The sequence below is a fragment of the Sardina pilchardus genome, chromosome 19, assembly GCF_963854185.1.
Source record: "Sardina pilchardus chromosome 19, fSarPil1.1, whole genome shotgun sequence".
In the NCBI taxonomy this organism is placed as follows: Eukaryota; Metazoa; Chordata; class Actinopteri; order Clupeiformes; family Clupeidae; genus Sardina; species Sardina pilchardus.
Genome location: NC_085012.1, coordinates 27,937,146 through 27,959,932, shown reverse-complemented (window position 1 = coordinate 27,959,932; position 22,787 = coordinate 27,937,146). Strand labels below are relative to the sequence as shown.

The window sequence follows — 22,787 nt, the reverse complement described above, 5'->3', positions numbered from 1 at the left end:
TACCATGATGTCATGATGTCTCATAAATACCGTGTGTGAGCAAGTGACGGAGGGACTAAAAAGGGATTGGGAGCGGAGAGTGTGAATAATAAAGTTGAAGAGGGTATTGATTATTGCTTCTCACACAGCAGTATGGCTTTGTACTGGCTTCTTCATAATGGTGGCACCAATCGCCTGCATTCCATTTTGGGACTTTTAACACAGATGGTATGTCGATCACGCAATTACACCTCAGTCCACGGAGTGGAAGTGCAGCCCCTCTCACTCCACAGCCATTACTTCTCTTTTATGTGTAAGAGGGAGAGATGAAAGAGAGAGAGCGGCAGAAGGACTAAAGAAAGAGGGAGAGGAGAGGAGATGTTGTTCTCCACCCCATTACCTCCAAATAGAGCTGAGAGCAGCCACCCAGAAGCCGGTGATGAATGCATGGAGCCGGTGATGGAGAGTCCCATCACCGTTAAATTGGCATGTTAATTCACACCAGTCACGCCAGCCTGTGCAGTTAGACCACTTTATTTCATCTGTACAGCTATGTGATTCAGACAGGAGACACACAAATAAAAAAAAAGAGACTTATGAGTACAAAAGAGGTACGTGGATCTACAACCACAAATCAGAATGAACTCTGGCACTAACATTCATGAGAGATCTGTACAGGCAACAGGGGAGCAGAATGGGCTGTCATGAGGGGTTGTGTGGTAAAAGTGACAGTTTTGATTAGAACATTTTGATTGCGGAATATCACAGTGACATTCAACTGTTACCAGGGTTACAGTAATGCTTTGTTTTGATTGGCAGTTTTATTAAATGTGGGCCTTTGTGTTTCGTGTGTTTCAATTAATTTCAACATGCAGCTGTTAGGGAGAGAGTGTCTGTGAAGAGGAAAGGGCCAGATAAATACAGAAATGATCAGGGCAGAGTACAGAGGGGTGAGAGCTGTGTTTGTGCGCATGTGCCAGTGTACATGCATGCACATGTCTATGTTTTGCTATCCGAGTGGACACCTGCACACATGCACATGTCTGGAGTCTCAGCGGATGGAGTCAGGAGGGGGAACATGGCCAAACGAGAAGAAGGAGCAGAACCGGGACCAAGCAGAACAGGACCGAAACCAGAGCAGATACGAGGAGAACGGAGAACAAGGCGAACGGAGTGACGGAACCGAAGATGTCTCAATCATTCGATCAGTCTGTAGGCAGCTCAGTATCCCATGAATCCTCCGTACCTCTTCTCCATCTCTGGCTCTTGCTCCTCCGGCGCCCCCTCCTCCTCCTCCTCCTCCGCGGCCTCCCCCTCCGCCCCCTCCTCAGCCCCAGCCGAGCGCCTCATGAACCCCCCGTAGCGCTTGCTCTCCTCCAGCCACTCGGGCCAGCCCACTCGCCGCATGAAGCCGCCGTAGCGCTTCTGCAGGGGCCGGGCCCCCCCGCTCAGAGAGTCATACGCGCCGGCCCTCCGCATGAACCCCCCGTAGCGCTTGGCCACGACGCCGCCGGCCTCGTCCGCGCCCTTGGCGGCGAGCAGCTCCCGCAGCAGGCTGAGAGCGTCCGCCGCGCCCCTCTCGCCGTCGCCCCGCTCGGTGCGGAACGTCAGGATCTCGCGGCCGTGGTCGACGTTGTCGTCGAGGACGTCGCCGGGCGACAGGCCGTACGTCTCGTCGCTCTTCTTCATGAAGCCGCCGTAGCGCTTCATGAACCCGCCGTAGCGCTTCATGAAGCCGCCGTAGCGCTTCATGAAGCCGCCGTACTTCTTGGCCAGCTGGTGCGGGGCGCCGTCCTGGGGCTCGGCCTCGGCGGGCACGTCCTCGCTCTCGCTGGCGGCCGTGGCGGCGGCGGCGGCGCTGGAGCTCTGCAGGAGGTCTCGGCACGGACCCCACGAGCTGCCGCCGGAGAAGTCGGCCTCGCACTGCCACATGCACATCTGGAGGGAGGAGGGGGAGGGGAGCACACAACAGGCAAACTAAAATGAGAGTCATTACAGCTGATGCGCCGTGTTGTTTTGCAGGGTTGGTTATGATCTGACCATACACACATCGCGGTGCACATCAAAGGCTTTTAAGGCCCCGGCTCTCATTTGTGCACACACCCACACGCACACACACTGATGGTTTAATAGACACACACCCACACACACACACTGATGGTTTAATAGACACACACGCACACGCTGTCGCTGATGCTTTAATAGACACACACACACACACACACTGGTGCTTTAATAGACATTCACACACATACACACTCGCACACTTTAACTTTAACAGTCTCTCTCTCTCACACACATGCACACACAGATAAACACACAGGGAAGTAAATCTATATTCATTCTAGTGTTTTTAAGCACTCCAGGGGGAACCCAGCGACCCCAAATACATGCAATTACTGCCATTTAGAGCACAGAGCAGGAAACAGGGAGCAGTGGATGCCACAGTGTTTTGACATATGACCATTAGAGCATGTGTGAGTGTGTGTATGTGTGTGAGAACATGTGTCTCTGGATGCACTTTTCTGTTGTATGTTACTGCAACCTGCTGGCACAAACTAGAACTGAGGAGACACTCCCTTTCTTTCTTCTTTCTTCTTTCTTTCTTTCTTTCTTTCTTTCTTTCTTTCTCTCTCTCCCTTTCACTTACTCACTAGACACACACACGTGCACGCACAAACACACACTGATGCTTTAATAGACACACACATACACAACAGTCTCTCTCTCACACACACACACACACACACACACACAAACACACTGGGAGCCACCACATTAAAATATCAAATTGGAGTTTATGCACAGATCAAAGCATCATCAAAATGATTCACGTTGCCTGACTCTAAGTCACATTTGATCATTTGATGTATGCTAATATCACCAGCCTGTTTCATATTTAAATCAGTTTACTTTCAATGCAACATAGACATCATGGTCATTCTGATGTGTGTATAGGCTACTCTTATTCAGGACCCAGATCTTTCTGTTGCAAAATATTGTCAAATTAAACTATTTAAATTCCATTGAATATTTTATGTGTTATAAATCCATTATAAATCCACTTCAGGTATTGTTCTAGACATTTTACATAGCATTTAAACATGAAAGAATTATACTAAAAATAACTGTTTTTGACAGTTGACTATAATACTGGATAGCGTCTGAAATTTCAGGAAAAAGCGTACTTTTATCCGTATGGACAGGACATGTTTACTCATTTTAAAAAGTATTTAGATTATGAAGACGGACATTTTGAAGTAAAAGCGACTTTTAGCTGACAATCGCTGCTCTTGAAACTAGTCATTTGTTTTTGTCTCGGTTAAAGAGACGGTCATGCGTCACAGCACCGTGCCGAAATCACGGCATTATTTTACGCACAGCATACCCCATCGATAAGCGGGGGAAATAATTGCCTTTGTTACAAAATTGCATATAATTTCAATTGTGAGACAGGGTTTACAGAGTAAGTAGCTGTACTTACTGTTGGGTTGATGTCGGATTTTCGGAATCTCTCCTGCACTGCGCAGAACGCACAGTCGGTGCCACAGTCCGCTTGAGCCGTAAGCGCAAAGTATGCGCTTAGGATAGTTAGACAACAGAAGTTCACCGGTACCGCCATTGAGCTGACAGCATAAGAAATAAACATTTTAGTATAGATACCAGACAGGACAGCTCTTTTTTTCAAAGTGTTAAACATCCAATAAACTAAAACAGAAAAATGCAAACATGATACTCTATGTTGCATTGTGTTACGCATTGTCTAGATGTTATAAAACAATAATACTGACTTTTTACGCACAAAAACCTAATGGTAAAAGTCCTAAAATTCTGCTCCATTTGGCGCAACTTGGATACTTACTGCCTCTGATTTGAGCGAGCTGACGGTGCCTTTATCTTCTATTGCTCTCTGATGTGGGATTCGTCTTGCACACCAAATTAAGTCACTAGATCCCCAAGCTCAACAAACTGGACGCGAATGTGCGTGTTCAAGGGGTGTGTGTATGTGAGTCTGAAAGAGAGAAAGAAGGAACGGCCTCGCCAGCGCAGTCACTGTTGAAATTGCGCGTGAGTCTCGGGAGCTTTGCGCGGCAGTCGGCTCGGTGTTGCTTCAGAGCGCGTTAACGCACGACCTTGCTGTCTTGTGTGCAGGCAGTCTCATCTTAAAAATCAGCGACATGTAGCGCGGGAGTGATTCCCTCTAGTCGCAGGAAAGTTACAACTGACGTTAAATGACGCACACAAAACTCATGGGGGTGGGAGGTGTCCAAAACTCTGAAGACATTATCACGATAGAGAGGAGGTCAGGCAAAAATCTCACGACCATCACTCATAAACTTTGTTATGATAATTTAGTGATGCGTGATGCAGGACTAAATTTGGTCTCCCATGACTTTCGAAAGGCTTTTACATAGAACAAATACGTTCCATTATATTCATGAAGAGGTTATGCTTGCTCCAGCTTTATGACTTGCTGTGCTATCTCGCCTCATGCTTACAATCTGAGGAAATTCACAGCAAGTGCCCATTGAGAATAAAGTAAAAGTAAAAGCAAAGAGAAGTTATCATTTCTATCCCTTTGATGAAACAGCATTTTTGTGTAATTTTGCACTGAGATAAAACAATGGACAAAGATAAAAGCAGGACATTGTGAAATCAAACACGTTTTACACTTTCCACATACAATAACCCCCAAACAACAAAGAATATATTATACTGTTTTACATTTTCATAGCACTTTGATGTCACTTTAAACTGATACATTACAGAAAAATATTTCCATATTGAAGACTTTTTTTCTATGTATGCACAGTTACAGTACAACCAATCACATACGTGTATAATGTGGGCTCCACACATGGGCCATGATGTGGTTGTATATTCCAATTGCCCCTACAGACCAGTCTCTTTTGTGTTCTCTCTGGACTGTTGGACTGACGATTAATGCCACTCATATACTTTGCACACCCACTGACATCTACCATCATCCTACACAAGCTAAAGATGGGCACAGTGTTCCTGGTTATTCAGGTGTCTCTCATACCTTCACTTAGCTTTCACACAGAACTTCAGCTTTTTTATCCAAATTTACTACATAACCAGAAGCGTGTCATCCAAATGGATTTATAGACTTCATCAGCTGTGTCTGATCTCTGTAGTGCACATCATCAAGCTGTGAGATAATCACAGGTGGTAGTAGCAGTAAAGCACTTATGTGGACCAGATACGAGTTCCAAGTGTGTGGTGCAGTGTGCTGCAAGCCCTCTTCAGTACAATCATGAACAAGCACGCTTCAGCTTCAGCAATCCACACACAACTAGAGTGCTATGTCATAAAAACCATTGTGATCACAAGGCAGCGCCTACACAGAAATGTGATCTGGAAAAACATGTGATAGGCCTATATCATTGTGTTAGGTTGTTTTTCTTTTATATTTTTTACTGCCTCATCCCTATTATTCCGAAAAGGATATCCAAATCTGCCATGTGAATGCCCTTTTCTACACAGTGGATGCAAATTCAGGAAGAATTCCAATAAACTATTAGAGGAATGTGAGAAACATGAATGTCATTTATATGTCAGATTTCATGGTAATCAATCTATATTTACAGATAGAATGGAAGTGTAATTTCTTTGTACTCTGCTGATAAATGAATGAATATACCGTAAGCCCACTAACAAATGATACAAATGAAGATTTCTCAAATGAGTAAATAACAGAATAATATCCAAACACTTGTAAAGTATTTTACTTTGAATGAAAGCAAAACAAGCAAAATATTAAGGATTTAGATGAAAGCAGTACTATGATAGGTAACAGGTTATAGGTTTCTGCAAAAGTAAAAAAAACAAACTTGGATAGAGAAAATCTTTGAATTACATACCACCTATTTATTGTATGATTTGTATTCCTGTCTCAAATATAGGCTATTATATTCTAACACATGAATGAACAGTAAATTATGTATAGCAAATAACAAAAACAACGATGGACAGTTGGTATATTGTATCTTATAGATTGTTGAAAAGACACTGGTTTAGAGTTTCAAAATGGCTTTTGGGGAGTTGGTGACAACATAACAAATGGTTTTCATATTCCAAATATTTGTTTATGTTCCATCTCCACAAGTGGTTTATGCTTGTGATTTGGTTGGGTATATAACTGTTCATCTCAGCTTTCCCCAAGGAATGGCCATTGCATGTTGACTTATTCATACTGTAGGAACAAGCATGGTTCGGGCTGTGCTTATGAAAAGATGAATGTTATTAAAAACCCGGGACCAAATCACATTGGAAGAATACTGACAAGAGGGACAACAACCAGGCAAAGGAGGGAGTGTGCAAGTGTAAGAATGTGTGTGTGTTGATCCAAAGCGGCACAGGTGAAGGTGATTCTATGTTGGTCCTGCTCTTGCTGTTTCGGTAATGGGAGAGAGGAGCTCCTGCAGAGCGCCCAGGGCCCACAAACAAACACACACACACACACACACACACACACACACACACACACACACACACACACGCACACACAAACCCCGCCACCCACACACACACTCATACCCACAGACAGATCCTGTCACCCACCCACCCATCCCCACAACACACACACACACCACACACTCATACCCACAGACAGATCCTGTCACCCACTCACCCATCCCCACCACATCCATACCCACACGCACGCGCACACACACACACACACACACACACACACACACACACACACACACACACACACATTACATACTTCATAAATTCCCATTGCTCTGTCGGTTTCTCTCGGTGGTGCACAGCTACTGGGTTTGGTTCGAGGCTCCTAATATCCAAATCAATGACTAGAACATATTGAATGCAATTACAGTAATCCATGCTTTTGCATATTACAACTATAGAGGCCATATCATTGGCACAATAAAAAGATAACCCTCGTCCTCTTGATTCAAACAGTGGTTAGTGAAGCATTCCATCTCCCTCATACACACGTCCTCATCATCCTCTTCTCCTCTTCGTCCTCTTCTGTCTCTGACTCCACTGCAGTGGAGATGCTGTATGGACCTTTACCTTGTTCCAGAAGCCTTGCCATCTGTTATGGATTTGCTGCAAGGCTGATACAGTGTCTTGAAGTCCAGTGATGGGAATAATTGGCACTTGTGTCCGAGGACTGCAGTCTGGGTCTGCTGCACCAGCCGGAGGGCCCGGCTCCTCTAGACAAAAAAAAAAAAAAAGGGGGGCAGCCTTCATCACACGTTTCCCCCAACTACTGCCGTAAACTCATGTTTACCACGAACACGGGGTTGTCAGCAAACATTTCAAAACCTGTAATGGCAAAACCTGTCCTTTCCTGTGTTTAAAAGACATCTTTTACCACTGTATTATTTTGTTTTTGGTGATAGGTTTGAGTGACTGCGAGTCAGTAAAGGATGTTCCTTTAGAAATTGCGGAAGACTCAGCCATGGGGATGAGAATAATGATGACCAGAAGTTTGTGTGGCAGAGCAATTTGCCAGCCTGAAAGGCTCTATCCTCGGTTATATGAGACTGTCACTACTCCAGAGGAGTGTAGAGACATTTAGAATGAAATATAACATTCTCCAACACTCAGTTGGTCATTTGATATACTGTAGATCATCCATGTTACAATGTGGGATGGTGAGTGCGAAAGAAAGCAACTGGTAATTCACAAGTCCAGGGCCTGATTGGCTCTTGTTCGTGAGTGACAATACCTTCTTGACCCTTGCAAAAAACCTTGTGTCTCCTTCCTGTTACCCTGCTGCGTTATATGTGTTATATGTTATAGCCTTTACATTTTACTACCCAATATTGCTATATATTTGTGATGTTCCATGCACCTGTCATGCGGTGGTGTGAATAGTGGAGTGCGTATGTACATGTGCACCTGCCTGAGAGCTCAGCAGTGGGAGAGCATGTCATCATGGTCTGATTGGTCATGATTATGGTTATTATTGTAATTATGATTATTATGATCCTGGGGAGAAATCACTTACAATCAGCAGCATCCCTGTGACCTTATTAGCTCTAGAGAGCCTCTTGCTCGGTTTCTGTTTCTGCCCTCTCTCTCTGTCCCCCGTCTCTGTCTCTCTCTGTCTCCCGTCTCTGTCTCTCTCTGCTATTCTGTCAGTATCTGAGTATATTAGAAGGACTATAGGTTGACGTAGATAGATATGCAGAGAGAGAGAGAAAGAAACACAGACAGAAGGAGTCAAAGAGGAAGAGAGAGAGCATGGCGACTGAATATGTTAAACAATTACAGTCGGTGAAATATCTGGCATTTGCGGAGTGGTGTGTGCTTTGATGTGCATCACAGCATTTTCACAGACACAAACTGAAAAAGCTACTTATAAACATGCCCACAAGTAAGCACATGCACAACCACACAAACACACTGACATACACACACTCCATAATCTTAAATATGATTTATTGAACCTGCACTCAAGTGAAATAGAAAATCCTTTAACCTTTTACTCCTATAAAAGGGATAATGGTACTGCCAGTCAAAAATGACTACTCCAATCCAATCACAGAGGATCACATTTGATTGAAGAAGACCCTGGGGACAGACGATTGATACATTGGATTTCACAGGTTCAATCCATACAGCTAAAGCCCAAAGGCGGATAGTATAGTGAGGGAAGTCAATAGAGAAGCAAACCCTCAATTGGTCACATTCAAGTCTAGTGTGGGTGTGTGTGCATGCGTGCGTGCGTACGTACATAGGTGCGTGCGTGTGTGTGTGTGTGTGAGAGAGAGAGAGAGATGTTTTCAATAAATATGTAAAAGTATTCTGTAAAGTAAAATGGCAGCCTAGATGTAGAATGCTTCACACACTTACCCACACACATAAAAGCACTCAGTAACTCAATAAAGTACTTAACAGGCATTTAAAGGAGTAAAAAGAAGCTGGAAGTTTCTGTGAAAAGCAAGGAGCTGATAGAAAAAAAACACTGATGGTCTGAAATGAAGAATCTGGATTGATAGAGACAGAGAGGCACTAAAGCCTCAGCCTGATATTGACATTTTACTGAAGTGGCTCAGCTGAATGAATAGAAGAAACTATATGTGGGTATGCGGGTATGAAAGAGAGATAGAGATAGTGTGTGTGTGTGTGGGGGGGGGGGGGGGGGGGGGGCGTGTGTGCGGTGTGCGTGCATGTGTGTCGCTAAGGGGTGTCGTGAGCACTCTAAAATCCATGGTCTCACACACACACACACACACACACACACAGAATGATCAAGCTTAAATAATCTTATTTATATCTCACATATATTCACATGAAAATACATAGTTCAGTAAACGTTAACACAAACACAAACACAGAGAGAGAGAGAAAGACATAAACATGGACAGACACAAATGTATGGACTCGCCATCAATGCCCTACTGACCACTGTCTGACACTGTAATTAACCTGGCACATAGAGAGGAGCACTTCACCAACAACAAGGAAGCAAAACAAACAAACAGGTATAAAAAGAACCTTGTTAGACCAGAGCCTGTGAAGAGGCTGATGGCATATGGGTTAGAGGACACAAGACACCCACACAGACACACGAACAGATGCACATACACACGCATTACACCCACACACACACGCACACACACCCACACACAAACACACGCGCGCGCATGCACGCACACACACACACAGACTAGCAGACTCACCATGAGCTGCTATAGGCACCCCTCCTGTTGACATTTTGCTTTCACTCTGTCCATTGCCACTGAAATCAATAGTCTTTGAGCCCATACAGAGAGAGGGAGTAGGAGAGTGAGACTGAGATAAAGAAAGAGAGAGGTGTCTGTCATGGATAAGGGTACTCTGTGTGTGTTGTGTTTCTGTGTCTGTGTGTGCGTGTGTGTGTGTGTGTGTGTGTGTGTGTGTGAGAGAGAGAGAGTGTTTGTTGATCCCATGTGGACCTGTAAGTGTGCATTCGTGCATGTGTTTGGAACACAAAAAAACACCCTTTATTGCCTCTCATGATGATAGTCTCCTGTCCTCTAGGCTGAGTTGACAAAACCTTGAGCACTGACCTGAGGCCCCTTCTCTATAAAAGCTATTGATTTCAACCAAAGTGGAATATCCCCCCCAGGCTTGATCCAAACATCCATCCATCATTAGGTCAGCTTTGTGGAGAAAAAAGACCTCATAAACACACACACACACACACACACCACACACACACACACACACACACCAATGTTACAACACACACATACCCAGACACATTCAAGTCCTGATATCAATACACTTCTTATACTGTGGTGAACATTCATTATGTCTCCTCAGCCCACACTGAGACCTGCGGTGTACAAATGTCGCATATTTCTAAGCCTCACCATCTCCAAGTGAGCAGGAAAGGGCAATTCGCTCTTTAGACATTACTGAAATAAACATGGCTCTGTCCTTGTGGGCGTGTGAGGCATGATTTGTGTAACATTAGTTGGTATAACAAGGAATCATTTGTGGGCGGTAAACAATTGTTAGCTGACCTGTCAACAAGGATAATGGCAAAAATGTATCATTTTATCTGGAGTATTAAACAGTGAATCATAGTGTGTAATTTGATGATGAATTGATAGGACTAAATATCCAATGAGGTAACGATCCTCATGTGTTCTTCGAAAAATAGCTGCAATATCTAACTCCACAGACAATTCATGAAATGCTTTCCCAAGCACTGTAAAATGTCAAAAGCTCCACAGAACATGGTCGCTCTAAAGAGTTCAGAATACCAGGCAATACCAAGGTTTCAATTCTGAGTTACTTCTCCTGGAGACCAGCTACCCTTTCTAATGGCTTCACATTCTGTCCTAAATCTTTAAAGCGTGATTCCAGCGCGATTTCAAGCCATGAGTCTATTTCACCTTGACAATGAGTCGAACACACCATCAAGAGCTAGATTACGTTGAACAAAGGAGTACCGAGTTTGATTGACTTCAGTACCTCCAACCAAAAGGCTAACAGTGGCAGTGCTTGGGGCAGGCGGCCAAACCGATATATATCGGTAACCGATCTCAACATTAACGATGCAAGTGCATCAGAAGGTGAACCTGTGGAACGGTTTAAATGTACTGTGAAAAGGTCAATGACCTGATTTGAAAATGACAAATCAGCCTAAAGCTGCGACAGACTAATGGACTAATAACGTGTGTATGACGTCAATGTGTGTTGCAGTATCCTAAATGAAGTTGTAAGCACTAGCTTCAAACCTAGATTTTTAGGCTGCCACAAACACCCCTTGGCCGGGTTTCCCAAAATCGTTAAGAAGCTCTTAAGTCCTAAGAACTTCTTAGGAGCGTTCTTAGAACATTCTTACAACACTCCTAAGAAGTTCTTAGCACTTAAGAGCTTCTTAACGTGTTTGGGAAACGCGGCCCTTGTCTGTGTGGTAACTTAACTCATCCTGACCTGCAGTGTGTCTCCCCATCGCTCTGGTGCACGTCTCAAAGTTAACTCGGGAGGGTGGTTAATATTGCCAACTGTCAATAGCCTCCTTGTTTATGAAAGGTAATCCAAACATCTCTCCCCGCACTTGAAATATATTATTTGGCCTATTGATTCCGTTTAGAGACATTTCGCAAAGTTCCTAATATCAAAATGCTTGTTCAGTCTTTCAAGAGATGCACACCCCTATCCCCTACACATAAAACATAGCATTGATAACTTAGTAAGAGTACTTCATTAAAAAGACTTTTACAAGACTTACCTACCGTCTTCAGTCATGTTGTGGGGGAAATCTACAAGTCGATTACTGAATGCAATGCAAAAGAAGGAGTCCATTGAAGCTTAGTTCCAGAAATGCATGTACTGTATACTTTGCTGTTTGTGGTTTGGTCAAATATCAGTAAATGATAGTTTGTGAAACTTTTGGAATAGTTTCTCTTTTTTAAAAAAAGTAGTCCCATACAGCAATGTTCTCAGCAACACCGATGGATGGGTCACACGAGATCTCATAGGCCTATGGAGCATGATGTAAGTGTAATGAAGTATCAATACGTGGAATTCACAAACTTTCCTCCTGGAACTGAACTGTGGTGGATTTGGTAATCGACTTGTACAGACTTCCCCCACAAGATGGAGGCAACCATTTATGATGATGAGTTTTTGATAAACTGCTGGTAGCCTAGCCTGGCTAACGCCTACCACTTCTCAAATGAGACGTGGTCTGGCAACCAGACGTTCATTTTCTCGTATTTGAAAAAATGCCCATATCCGTTCATTGGGCGCCACGGATGTCTATCAAATACGCATAGCTCACCCAACTCGTTCGTATGCAACGCTAAGGGCTACCGTAAATCCTTTGGCGTCGAATGTAGACGCAAGAAGGCAACGGAAACTTCTCGGATGTTCTGTGATTGGTTCGCCAACATCAGGCGAACATTTGGGCGTTAGTTTCCAGACTGGCTTAGCAGCGGGATTGAAATCACCGCGCAAGGCAGTATGGGAAAACCCAGGCTACTGGTAGCCTATACTTACTCACTCTCTGTCTCAAATGTGAGAGTACTTCCGTAAGTACACTTTCGTGCAGCACTCTATGTGCACTGTGTGCTTACTGGCATAGTGTGTACATTTTAACAGAATAGTGTCGTCTCATATCAAACGCTAACCTCCGTGCACTTCACGGAAATGTGACATGGTCGTACTGTGTCAAAACATCAACAGTTTATGTTATAACTTGCTTGTACCTCTGTAAAGTGTGTTTTCCACTGCTGCTGCTTCAGATTTCTCTACCACGATTACTACGAGTTTGAAAATACTTCCTCCCCTTCCGTAATATAGCCAAGATAGCATCCGTTGAGGGCAAAAAGTGTCCATCGTTCCACACTCAGCTTTTTGACGTTATAAGTGCACCATCCGGGGACTTGCAGTGCCCTTCGTGTCGTTCGAAGTTTCAGTGTGAACGCCCTCACGCATTCAAATTAAGTAGGCTATTGTAAGTGCAGAAGTAGGCCATTTGAGACACAGTGTAAGTTATTGGTGCTTTGTTTTATATGTAGCCCTATTCACACTGCAGAAGCATGGTGCTATTTTGAGTATGAGAAGTAGACTAAGTGGTTAAAAATTCCCTTTGGATATGTTTGCCGGCCTGCCACAAGCACTTCCATTGTTAGCCTTTTGGCTGAAGGCACTGAAGTCAGTCAAACTCGATTCTCCTTCGGTCAACGTGATCTAGCTTGAGAGTGTGTTCAACTCATCATGGGGAAAGACCCTGGGTTGAAATTGTTCTGGAAATATGCTTTCATCAGATATTTTACAGAAACTACAAAGGTTGTTAAGCATGTGATGGATAAAAGGTTGTCACATGAACTGAACCCACAGAAATGATTTTCTCTTTAACAGCTGACAACAACTGCATTGCTTAAAATGTATAGTCTCCAGTAAGGTTTCATTATTGTCCCCACCGCCTCGTTCTGTCATTTCCAATCATTGCTATTAGGAGCCTTATAGTCACTAAAGAAATGGCTTTCACATTGATGAATAGAACATCACTGATAACTGCTGATATAATTAATGGATATGAATAACTTATGCAAATGCTCCCAGTGGGTGGATTATATGATCAAGTTTGGTGAGGTTTGAGATACTAATAAAGACACTACTCTCCTGGTTATATGAATGGATGTCAAGTCTAATTGCAGACAGACTTGAAATGGCCATAAATACCAGCCAGTGTGCTCTGTGTCCCTCACTCTCTCCCTGGAGCAGTGAGTATCATTAAATTAAATCAGTATTAAAGCATTAGGAGCAGATTGGTGTTTTATTTAAGAGATTCCCAGATGAGATATCTCCAGAGTTGAGGCTTCCTTGATGCTCACATCCGAATGGGGTGGACAGCTTAATATCCCTTCAGGGATGGAAAAAAGCTAGCCTGTCTTACAGCTATCTTTTCACGCGATAAGAGACCTGTGGCTCGCACCCCAGATAACCAATAACCTTCCTGTTGACATCACCTGCTACGTATCGTCTGCATTGGTGGCACAGTTGCAGAGTCATTACAAAGTAGATGAAAGAGCTAGTATTTAATGGGGGCGTTTTATAAGGATTTTCTCTGTGTGTCTCTGTGTTACTCAGCAATGGTGGGAGCCCAGTGTATGCATGTGTTCCACACACACACACACACACACACACACACACACACACACACACACACACACACACATAAACACAATTGCATGGAAATAAAGGTTGCTAAATGTATCTTCTGACCAGTATGTTGCCCACTTGATCTTGGCAAAAATAAGTGTTTCAGATTCAACCCAAACCAATTCAGCATCCATACATAGAAAAGAAAGTCTGTGTGCCTCATTCCACCAACTCCTCCAACTACCCCATATTTGATATGCCATTACAGAGTGACAAAAAGGAAAGGAAAATTGCCATCTGACAGAGTCAGAGATAGAAAGAGAGAGAAAAGGAGAGAGAGAGAGAGAGAGAGAGAGAGAGAGCGCTTGAGAGAGACATCCACCAACATTCCGTGGGCCAGAAAGCCACAGATTGATAATGTGGTTGATGGGATGGCTGAGTCGTGATTCCAGCTGTGGGACCATCAGGATGAATAGGATCTGGAGACGGCAACCTCCTAATGAAAGTCTGCTCCATAAGGGCCGCTCAATGGTGCGTTACGCCTGGCTAGGGTAGCTTCAGTGGGCTGAAGGCTGTTAGGGAATCAGAGCTTGCATGCAGCCCATCGCACTGACACATGACGACGACGGCACCACTGGATGATTGCTCTACTCCACGCTCGTGAGTGCCATCCAGAAAGACAAGGAATGACAGGATCCAGCCTTTTTTCTTTCACCGCTAGGTATGAAAAGAGGCCCCTGTGAAAGTGTTAGCGTTTCTGAAACCTGTATTTTAAAGGAGCATAATGCTAAGCTAGGCTAACGGTATTAGACCGGGTCATTGCACACACAGGGAGGAGAAGGATATCCTCTTATCTAAATCTGGGATAGACAGAAAATAAGCTAATTTTCCAAATAGTTATCGTGTTCCTTAAAGCACACTTGCTTCAAGCATACATTCCATTTAATGTAGAAATCCACTCTCATTCTGAAATGATTTAAACAGTGTATAAACAGCAATAACTTATACCAGGTTCGTCTTTTGAAATTTCTTTGCCAAAGCAATTTACTGTGACCTCTCTACTGTAGCTACCTGTTTTCTAGACTGGCAATGTGACTCCAAATGTGCTGAAAAGTTGTATTTCATTTGGTCTTACTTCAAAAGATTAGGACCAGAATGATCAGTGAACATTTCTGCAGGATTTCTAGTGGCTTTTTCAGGGAACAGACTTTAGGTTTAGTGTTTATCTTTGAGACTGTTCAGCAGTTTTCTCCCATAAAATACCAAACTTGATGTCCTTGTGTCAGAAGTGTAGTTAGTTTGTCCAAGCAGTATTAGAAATACATCAAGGAAGTATATTTTGCTATCAGCTCTTTTATTGTCTTGGGATTTACTCTTCAGCTGCACTGTTTCTTCTTTCAGCTCTGCCACTGTAGTAGCCCTGAGGCCTATGGTGATCTTGTAAAACCACATCCACTTCCCCTGTGTGCTGCTTTATAAACCGGTCATATGCCTGCTTCTGTAATCTCTCCCCTCACATCACTCCGTGCTGTTGCTGCTGAACCTCTGATGCTGCTCCTCCCCTCACCAACCAGAGGGGCTGAAAAGAGACTTCACTGACATGTCTTTTGTTATGCCTGTCATGCTGGTTGTATGTCTTCTGCTGTCACTTAATTGAAGCCTTGCTGCTCCATTTTCTCAGAACTTTATCTAATGATAATGGTGCATGATGTACACCCACCCACACACACACACACACAGACTCACACACACACACAAAAAGACATACCAACAGCTCATCCACTTTCAAAACTTTTTGTTTTGTGATGTTTTAATTGCTGCCTATAAGACAACAGAAATGAATTGCATACTGAAGACAGAATGTCAAAGTCAAAATTAAATTATTCTGAAGGGGGGGATGTGATGTGGTACAACTTGGAATATTTTAATGACGTTAATTGTTTTATGTCCATGTTGTGAGGCACCTTTGAGTGAGTATGAGTGACTGTGTGTGTGTGTGTGCGTGTGTATGTGTGTGTGTGTGTGCGTGTGTGCGTGTGTGCGCGTGTGTGTGTGCGTGTGCGCGTGTACGTGTGTTTGTGTGTGTGTGTGTGTGTGTGTGTGTGTGTGTGTGTGTGTGTGCAGGTTTCTACCTGCTTTATCTTAAACTGTTATGTATAAATTCTCTTAGGCAGGTCTAATTAAAACTCCAGGAGTAATCTGTCCTAATCCACCAACCTAATGCTGATTTGTTTGACTGGCACATAACAGCAATTTATAATTAAGTAACATCATCCTTCTTGATTACCTTTATCAGTGAGCGTGCATTTGTGTCATGTGTGAGTGTGTGTGTGTCTGTGGATGTGTGGATGGAGGAGGTTAGCTGGCTGGCTGTGTCTCAGTCTCCGTTGTATATCATAATATTTTGCATGATGATGTTCTCACACCCTTCCCCCTTTCTCTGGCTCTCTCAATCATTTGTTAAGCCTCGCAAATACAGCTGGATGGTACCATTTTGGGACAAATTTGCTTACCTTTTTCTCGGCCTGAGGTCCATCCATCAATATAGCTGATACAATCTCATTATTCCTTTGTCACCCACCCACCCTCTCTCTCTTTCTCTCTCTCTCTCTCTCTGAAATTGTCTGGATGTCTGAGTGGGTCTCTTTCGCTCAATTTCGGGGACCATCCCCTCCCTATCATCCATCATCAAATGTAAGGACTCTGAATGCAGCAGTGTTTCAGCAAATTGTAAGGGCCTATTTTTCAATGATGTGCCTTTATCTGCATGAATGTCTATATAAATGCACTGTGAGCAAGTCTAAGTGTTTGTGTACAGATATATGTTGAAATGTAGGTCACCGGGCACTTTGGCATGGCAGTTACTGAAATGAGCACCTGTTCATACAAGGAACATTGAAAATCTTTTGTAGGCTGAAATGACAACTGTGAAGATAAGAGCAGCATTTGTAGCCCCATAAAGCTCACAGCACTTACACACTCATCTGCTGAGATTGCTGCTTTTGGAAATGAAAATGCCTGAGAGATTCTAGAGTGTTTCAAAATGAAATGTGTTTGTCGTGAATCTCGTCTTGGCCATATTTATGAACTCTAATGTGTGTGTGTGTGTGTGTGTGTGTGTGTGTGTGTGTGTGTGTGTACGTACCTTTGTGTTTTGTTTGTTTGAGTACTTACCCATACACGTGCATCTGTGCTTGTGTTTGCATGTTCATGTGCGCTGTGCCGATAGGCCTGTTTGTTGTGATGTTTTGTAGGAGGTCATCAGTCTTAACCTGCAATTTTAACAAGCAATCGCTCTTTCAGAAATGGCCTCTGCAGTAAACAACAAAACAAGTGGGTTTGTAGTGTGTGTTCAACAAAAGATAAAAGCAGACTGCAACACACATAAACACCTTCCTAACCACATACATTGACAAACACATAGACTCAAATGCAAACTTTCAAGTACATACATAGTAACGCTGGTGCAAGTTTGTATCACTCAAATTCTATGGTTTGAGTAAAAAGACTGAGCTTCTCAGTTTTATTTGGCCGGATGGGTTCATACAAGTAATCCATTAAAAGTGTTATGGTGCTAAAAGCTCCTCAATAAATTGACTGGGCTCTCAATACTGATTACTTTAATCTAAAAAGTTGAAAAGTCTTTCATCACTTATCTGAAGTACTAATATCAAAATAAGTTAATCAATCTAATGAAATTCTTTCAAAGGAAAAGTCATTGGACAGGGTAAGATTATGAAAGATTTCTGAGATTAGATTTGATTATATATCAATGCAAGTGTTGTAGTATAAATATAAGTATGAGTTTTGATGTTTAGAGATCTGAGGTAGCTGATCTTTCTGATTTCTAACGGGGCAAAACAAGGGACTCTGATTATTATTATCATTATCAGTCACTGTCATTAATGCAAGGGACATGCAGACTTTTCAAAAACGTCATTCAGTAGAACAATCCAAATTGAAACTGTCCACAGCCTTAAGGAGATTTTATATTTTGGTCCCCTGCAACAACATGTGTTACGTGCAACCCAATCCAAGTGAAAAATAACAGGCACTGAGCTACTTTGTTTTTTTTTTTTTTCAATTGCATTACCATCATCACTGACTTAAGTCGTATGTCTTGAGAAAGAGGGATTCCACCTTCATTGGTGTGCCCCAGTCTGCCACAACCATTTGCCCTCTAGATGAGTGGGTGTGTAAGTGAGTGAGAGACAGAGATTGAGCAGATGACCTTTTTTAATAAATAGTAATCAGCAGAGTGATTTATCATGCGCATATTTCCACTCCACCAGTGTCAGTTTGCTAATTCGCTAAAACACTCTGAGAAGACATTACTAAGGTAAGAAGCGTCTTACTCTCACTCACACTGTTTGGGATGACTTTACACAGGCAGAGGGCCTAACCTTCGAAGAAGTGATTTAGACTGTGTTGCATATGGGAAATATCTCAAGTTGGGCAAGACCATGATGCAGGCTACAAATAGTCTATTCAATGGTAAAGCATAAGGCAATAAAAGGAAATGAAGTAGGCTAGCTAGCCTAGGAGGATTCTCCCCAGCCCATTGGCTACTACTTGGCAGGTGGAATATTGTTATGTTTTAATGGATGTTTATTTGGACTTCTTACACAAAGGACTTATCCTTTGCAAAAAAACACTTCTAAGAATGGTATTTTCCATAGCCCATATTCACTTCTGTAAATTCAATTACGTGTGTGTTATATGGGGTAAGGGATTTGTCTTGCATGACCTAAATTAATCCCAGGTTGCCATTGTTGTGCCTTACGGTCCTGTGACACCTACAAACGAAATGGTTGCACGTAGGTTAAATTAATTAGGCTAAATATTAATTAAAATATATGTGTTCTTATAGTCTTTATACACCGAGAACAAAATACAATTATTTTTCATCCCAACGAATTTCGGGAATATTCGTTGCCTATAGGCCTATTATGCAACCCCCCCATCCCTCCATGCCCACCCACAATTTTGTCTTGCAACATTGGACTGGAGGTAAGGGAGAGCTCCCTAATTGTCAACATTAAATTATCCATTAAGCCGAGGAGCAGGTTATGTCTGTTTACCTGCTGTTACAAATATGCCATTGGACGTGTAATCTACAACATGGTCAAGGTTATTAGCCGCTGAGACACGACACATTCGATCCCTGTTCAGAACAGAGCACATTGGGGTCTCAGCCTTATTTATACAATGATCTCAGCTTGAGCAGACAGCATATGTGTTTACATGAGCTTCCCTTAATCATCCCCCAACACTCCCTCCTGTAAGTCCGCGACACGTCCCTTTAATCTTTTTTTTTTTTTTTTTTTAAATAATCAGCCACTAAGTAAACTATGACACCAAAACACTATGTGGTGACTGTCAAGCTTGCGTTGTTTGTGTCCATTCAGTCGGGAGGAAGCGGGGGAGTAGGGAGGACAGAGCAGATCACCCCGAACACTACTGCCAAACACAACCCATAGAAATGAGTTAGTTGCCAAGCAACGCACAGCCACTCCAGATTTCGGTATGCGCGTAGTGTCTGTGGAGCCCGGAGGCGGCGCACGGAGGCATCCCTGCCGCAGCTTGGCGGCTACTGTTAAAAGAAAACGTCATGTTTAATTAATCTCCGGAGGTTTGTCCGAACGCGCATGCACTGCTTATCTCTTTTGCGTGTGCGTGCGTGCGTGCGTGCGTGCGCGCGTGAGTGTGAGTGTGAGAGAGTGAGTTTTGAGTGAGTGAGTGAGAGAGAGAGAGTAAACAGGTGATAATAACGCGGCTAAAACGGATTGCATGAGGCACGTTTAATTAAAAAAGTATAGCCTATTAAAAAATTTAGATCGGAGCTTCGACTGTAGGCCTAGACTGCATATCTGCCTTGAGTAGGCTAGCCTTATAATTTATAGAATCAAATCGTGTCTATGCTAGATCTCGGTGTGCTTAGATCTATTCCCCAGCATGGCGTGGTCTGATTTAGTAAGAGGTTCAATGTAGGCTACTGAGAAAGTTTTTGATTATTATTATTATTATTATTATTATAAATATTGTTATTACGTTATCATATTAGGCTATCATTGGCGCCTAAAGCACAACTTCAATTTCCCCCTAAAATTGTTTTTTTTTTTTTTTTTTTGGTCACCACACCACCTGCACAACCATGCGCAAAGGCTCGGTACTGACGCATAATAAATAAGTTCAAATTGATCACCAACTGTGTGAGCATCATGTATCTTATTAAACGACATTGGAGCGCAAGTGTTAAGACAGTAACCTACTTGATAGAGTAACCTGTAGCCTATAGACCTACCACAACCCCCCTGTCCTCCTAGCAAACATCTAAAGCACATTCAATAGTCTTAACAATAAATTGAACAATACATTTTCAGAGAACACAAATGCTGCATCTTTTATGTCTTCTTACCACTTAACGCGTTCCAAAGCTACTCTGGCCAATCTTGGACTCTGTGACCACCTCGATGAAATTACATCTCGTTATGTAGTCGCCATCTCGTGGCACATTGGGGTAGTAGCATGAACTCATCTCACGATTAGGCCTACAATTCAGGGGTGTCCGACTCAGAGGCGGACATTCCTGTTTCCAAAGAGTAAAAGTCCTGCCAAGTATTTCATCCAACCATTTTGGAAACCAGGCAGTTCATCCTAATTAGCTGCCAGGTACAGTAGATCAGATAATTAGTGATATCACCTGTGTTAAGTGCACAGGTAGAAAGAATATATGGCAGGACTAAGGACTTTTACTCTTTGGAACAAGGAATGTCCGCCTCTGGTCCAACTCATAAATAGGCAGTGGTCGGATTTGTTGGAATTTTACCCCATGGGCACCGTCATGGTCATGCTCAGGCCATTATCATTTTTACGAATTGGTAGGCTAGTGGTTTGATATGCATTCATTAAACTCACCTATGAGTAAAAAGGCATATAGCTTTGTCATACTATGTTGTCTGCTGTCATACAGTGTTTTTGTCTTTCTTGAGATACCCTGCCTTTTTTCTCTTTTTGACCAGCATAACGAGTGTCTACACCAGCATATTGTAATTAAAGGTGCAGCAAAACACATTTTTCTACATCTTCCTTTCTGAAGATGGTTTAGTGTTAGGCTTAATTGGTTCATCATATTACAGAGAAAATACACTCACATGATGACAACTGGATGTGAATATTGAATTTCCTTTCTTACCCAAAACATCTGGGGGGGCATATGAAACCTGCTGGCGGGCCTGATTTGCCCCCTGGACCTTATCTTTGACACCTCTGGTCTACATAAACAAAATGGAATATGGATTATCATTGCGGTTCTGCACAATTCCCATTTTGATTGTTTTTTTTACCAATCATTAAGCATATGGGGATCAATGGGAACAAAGCTTTCATAAATGCAAATGTAAATTAATTGACACTAGTCATTAAATTCTCAGTGGGCAGCTGATGAGATTAATTTCATAGACCATGCTTTCTCATCAGTTTGTTTCCTTCATGGCAGAGACCAGGCAGAGTAGTTAAAGGCAATGCAATGACCTCAATCCCTTCAAGTGCACAGCTCCTGCTGGGGATGAGTTGTTCTACAAATTAGTGGGAGGGAAGGCCATTAAATTTGCACATCTACAATAGATTTTGGGCTAGTGCACATTCATAATTACCATACTGGCAAAGCATTGTATTGAAAACCCTTTACTCCTCTTCTTCCTCAAAAATGTGCTGGTCATTCATAATTATTAGAAGGTCAATATGACGATTGTATTTCTGTTTTTAAGTAAAATGGTAGGTTTCTCACTGTTTAATGGAATTACGACATTCTGTCATGCAGAGACATGACAGACAAAGAAAAAAGTGTGCCTGCACATTCCTGAAACTCAACAGAAGTAACGCTTGTAATACAAATGTCCCATTAGTATAGATAGATAGATAGATTGATAGGTAGATAGATAGGTAGATAAATAGATACTTATTACCACACAACAATGTGATATTTTTGTTACAGGGTGTAGCTCAATCCAGTGAAGAAGTAATAAAACAAAATAAAATGAAATAATAATAATAATAATAATAAATTAATAATGATTTCATTAAAAATAATCAGTTCGATTGTGTTCAAGAGTCTTGCAGCTGAAGGGAAGCTGTTTTGAAATGTGTGGCTTCAGTCCTTATATGGATCTGTAACGTCGTCCAGAGGGGAGAAGCTGGAGAAAGTGGTGGTTTGTGTGAGAGGGATCTTTTATGATTCTTGAAGCATTGTTTAAGGTGTGTTCAGGGCACAGAGCATTAACTGTATACAGGTCACACCCAATTATGTTAGAGGCCTAGGTGCCAACTGTGCGACAGTCAGAACTCCTATACCAGACAGTGATGAATGGTGTGACGATGCTCTCTGTGGCTTTGTGGAAATACAAGGGATGTTTGCTCGCATGAAACTTTTTAAGTTGCCTGAGGAAGTATAGTCTTTGTTGAGCCTCCTTGATCATGTGAGTGGTGTTAATCTCCCACTTCAAGTTCTTGCTGATGTGTCAGACAAGGAATTTAAAGGAGTCTGTCAAGGTAATTGGCTGGTCACATATAATAACTGGGGCATGGTGGGTTAGGCCTCCTCCTCAAATCCACAACTATCTCCCTAGTCTTTAAGGCATTGAGATGGAGCTTGTTGTTGCTACACCAGTCTACAGCCCAGTCAACCTCTTTGTGGTATT

General features: G+C 42.7%; 1 protein-coding gene across 1 annotated transcript; it reads right to left on the bottom strand.

Annotated features, from left to right (window-relative positions):
• Positions 1 to 497: 497 nt before the first annotated feature.
• penkb (proenkephalin b) lies at positions 498 to 4,127 on the bottom strand. The gene is made up of 3 exons (XM_062521246.1): positions 3,842 to 4,127; positions 3,464 to 3,605; positions 498 to 1,917 (listed from the first exon to the last, which is right to left on the bottom strand). Exons 2-3 carry the CDS (start codon positions 3,599 to 3,601, stop codon positions 1,201 to 1,203), a joined length of 855 nt encoding a protein of 284 aa, XP_062377230.1. The 5' UTR covers positions 3,602 to 3,605; positions 3,842 to 4,127; the 3' UTR covers positions 498 to 1,200.
• Between the last annotated feature and the right edge of the window lie 18,660 nt (positions 4,128 to 22,787).

Coding starts and splice junctions, on each gene's coding strand:
- penkb (XM_062521246.1), bottom strand. CDS start 3,601: ATGGCGGTACCGGTGAACTTCTGTTGTCTAACTATCCTAAGCGCATAC. Junction 1,918..3,463: donor AATCCGACATCAACCCAACA/GTAAGTACAGCT, acceptor TCCTCCCTCCAG/ATGTGCATGTGGCAGTGCGA.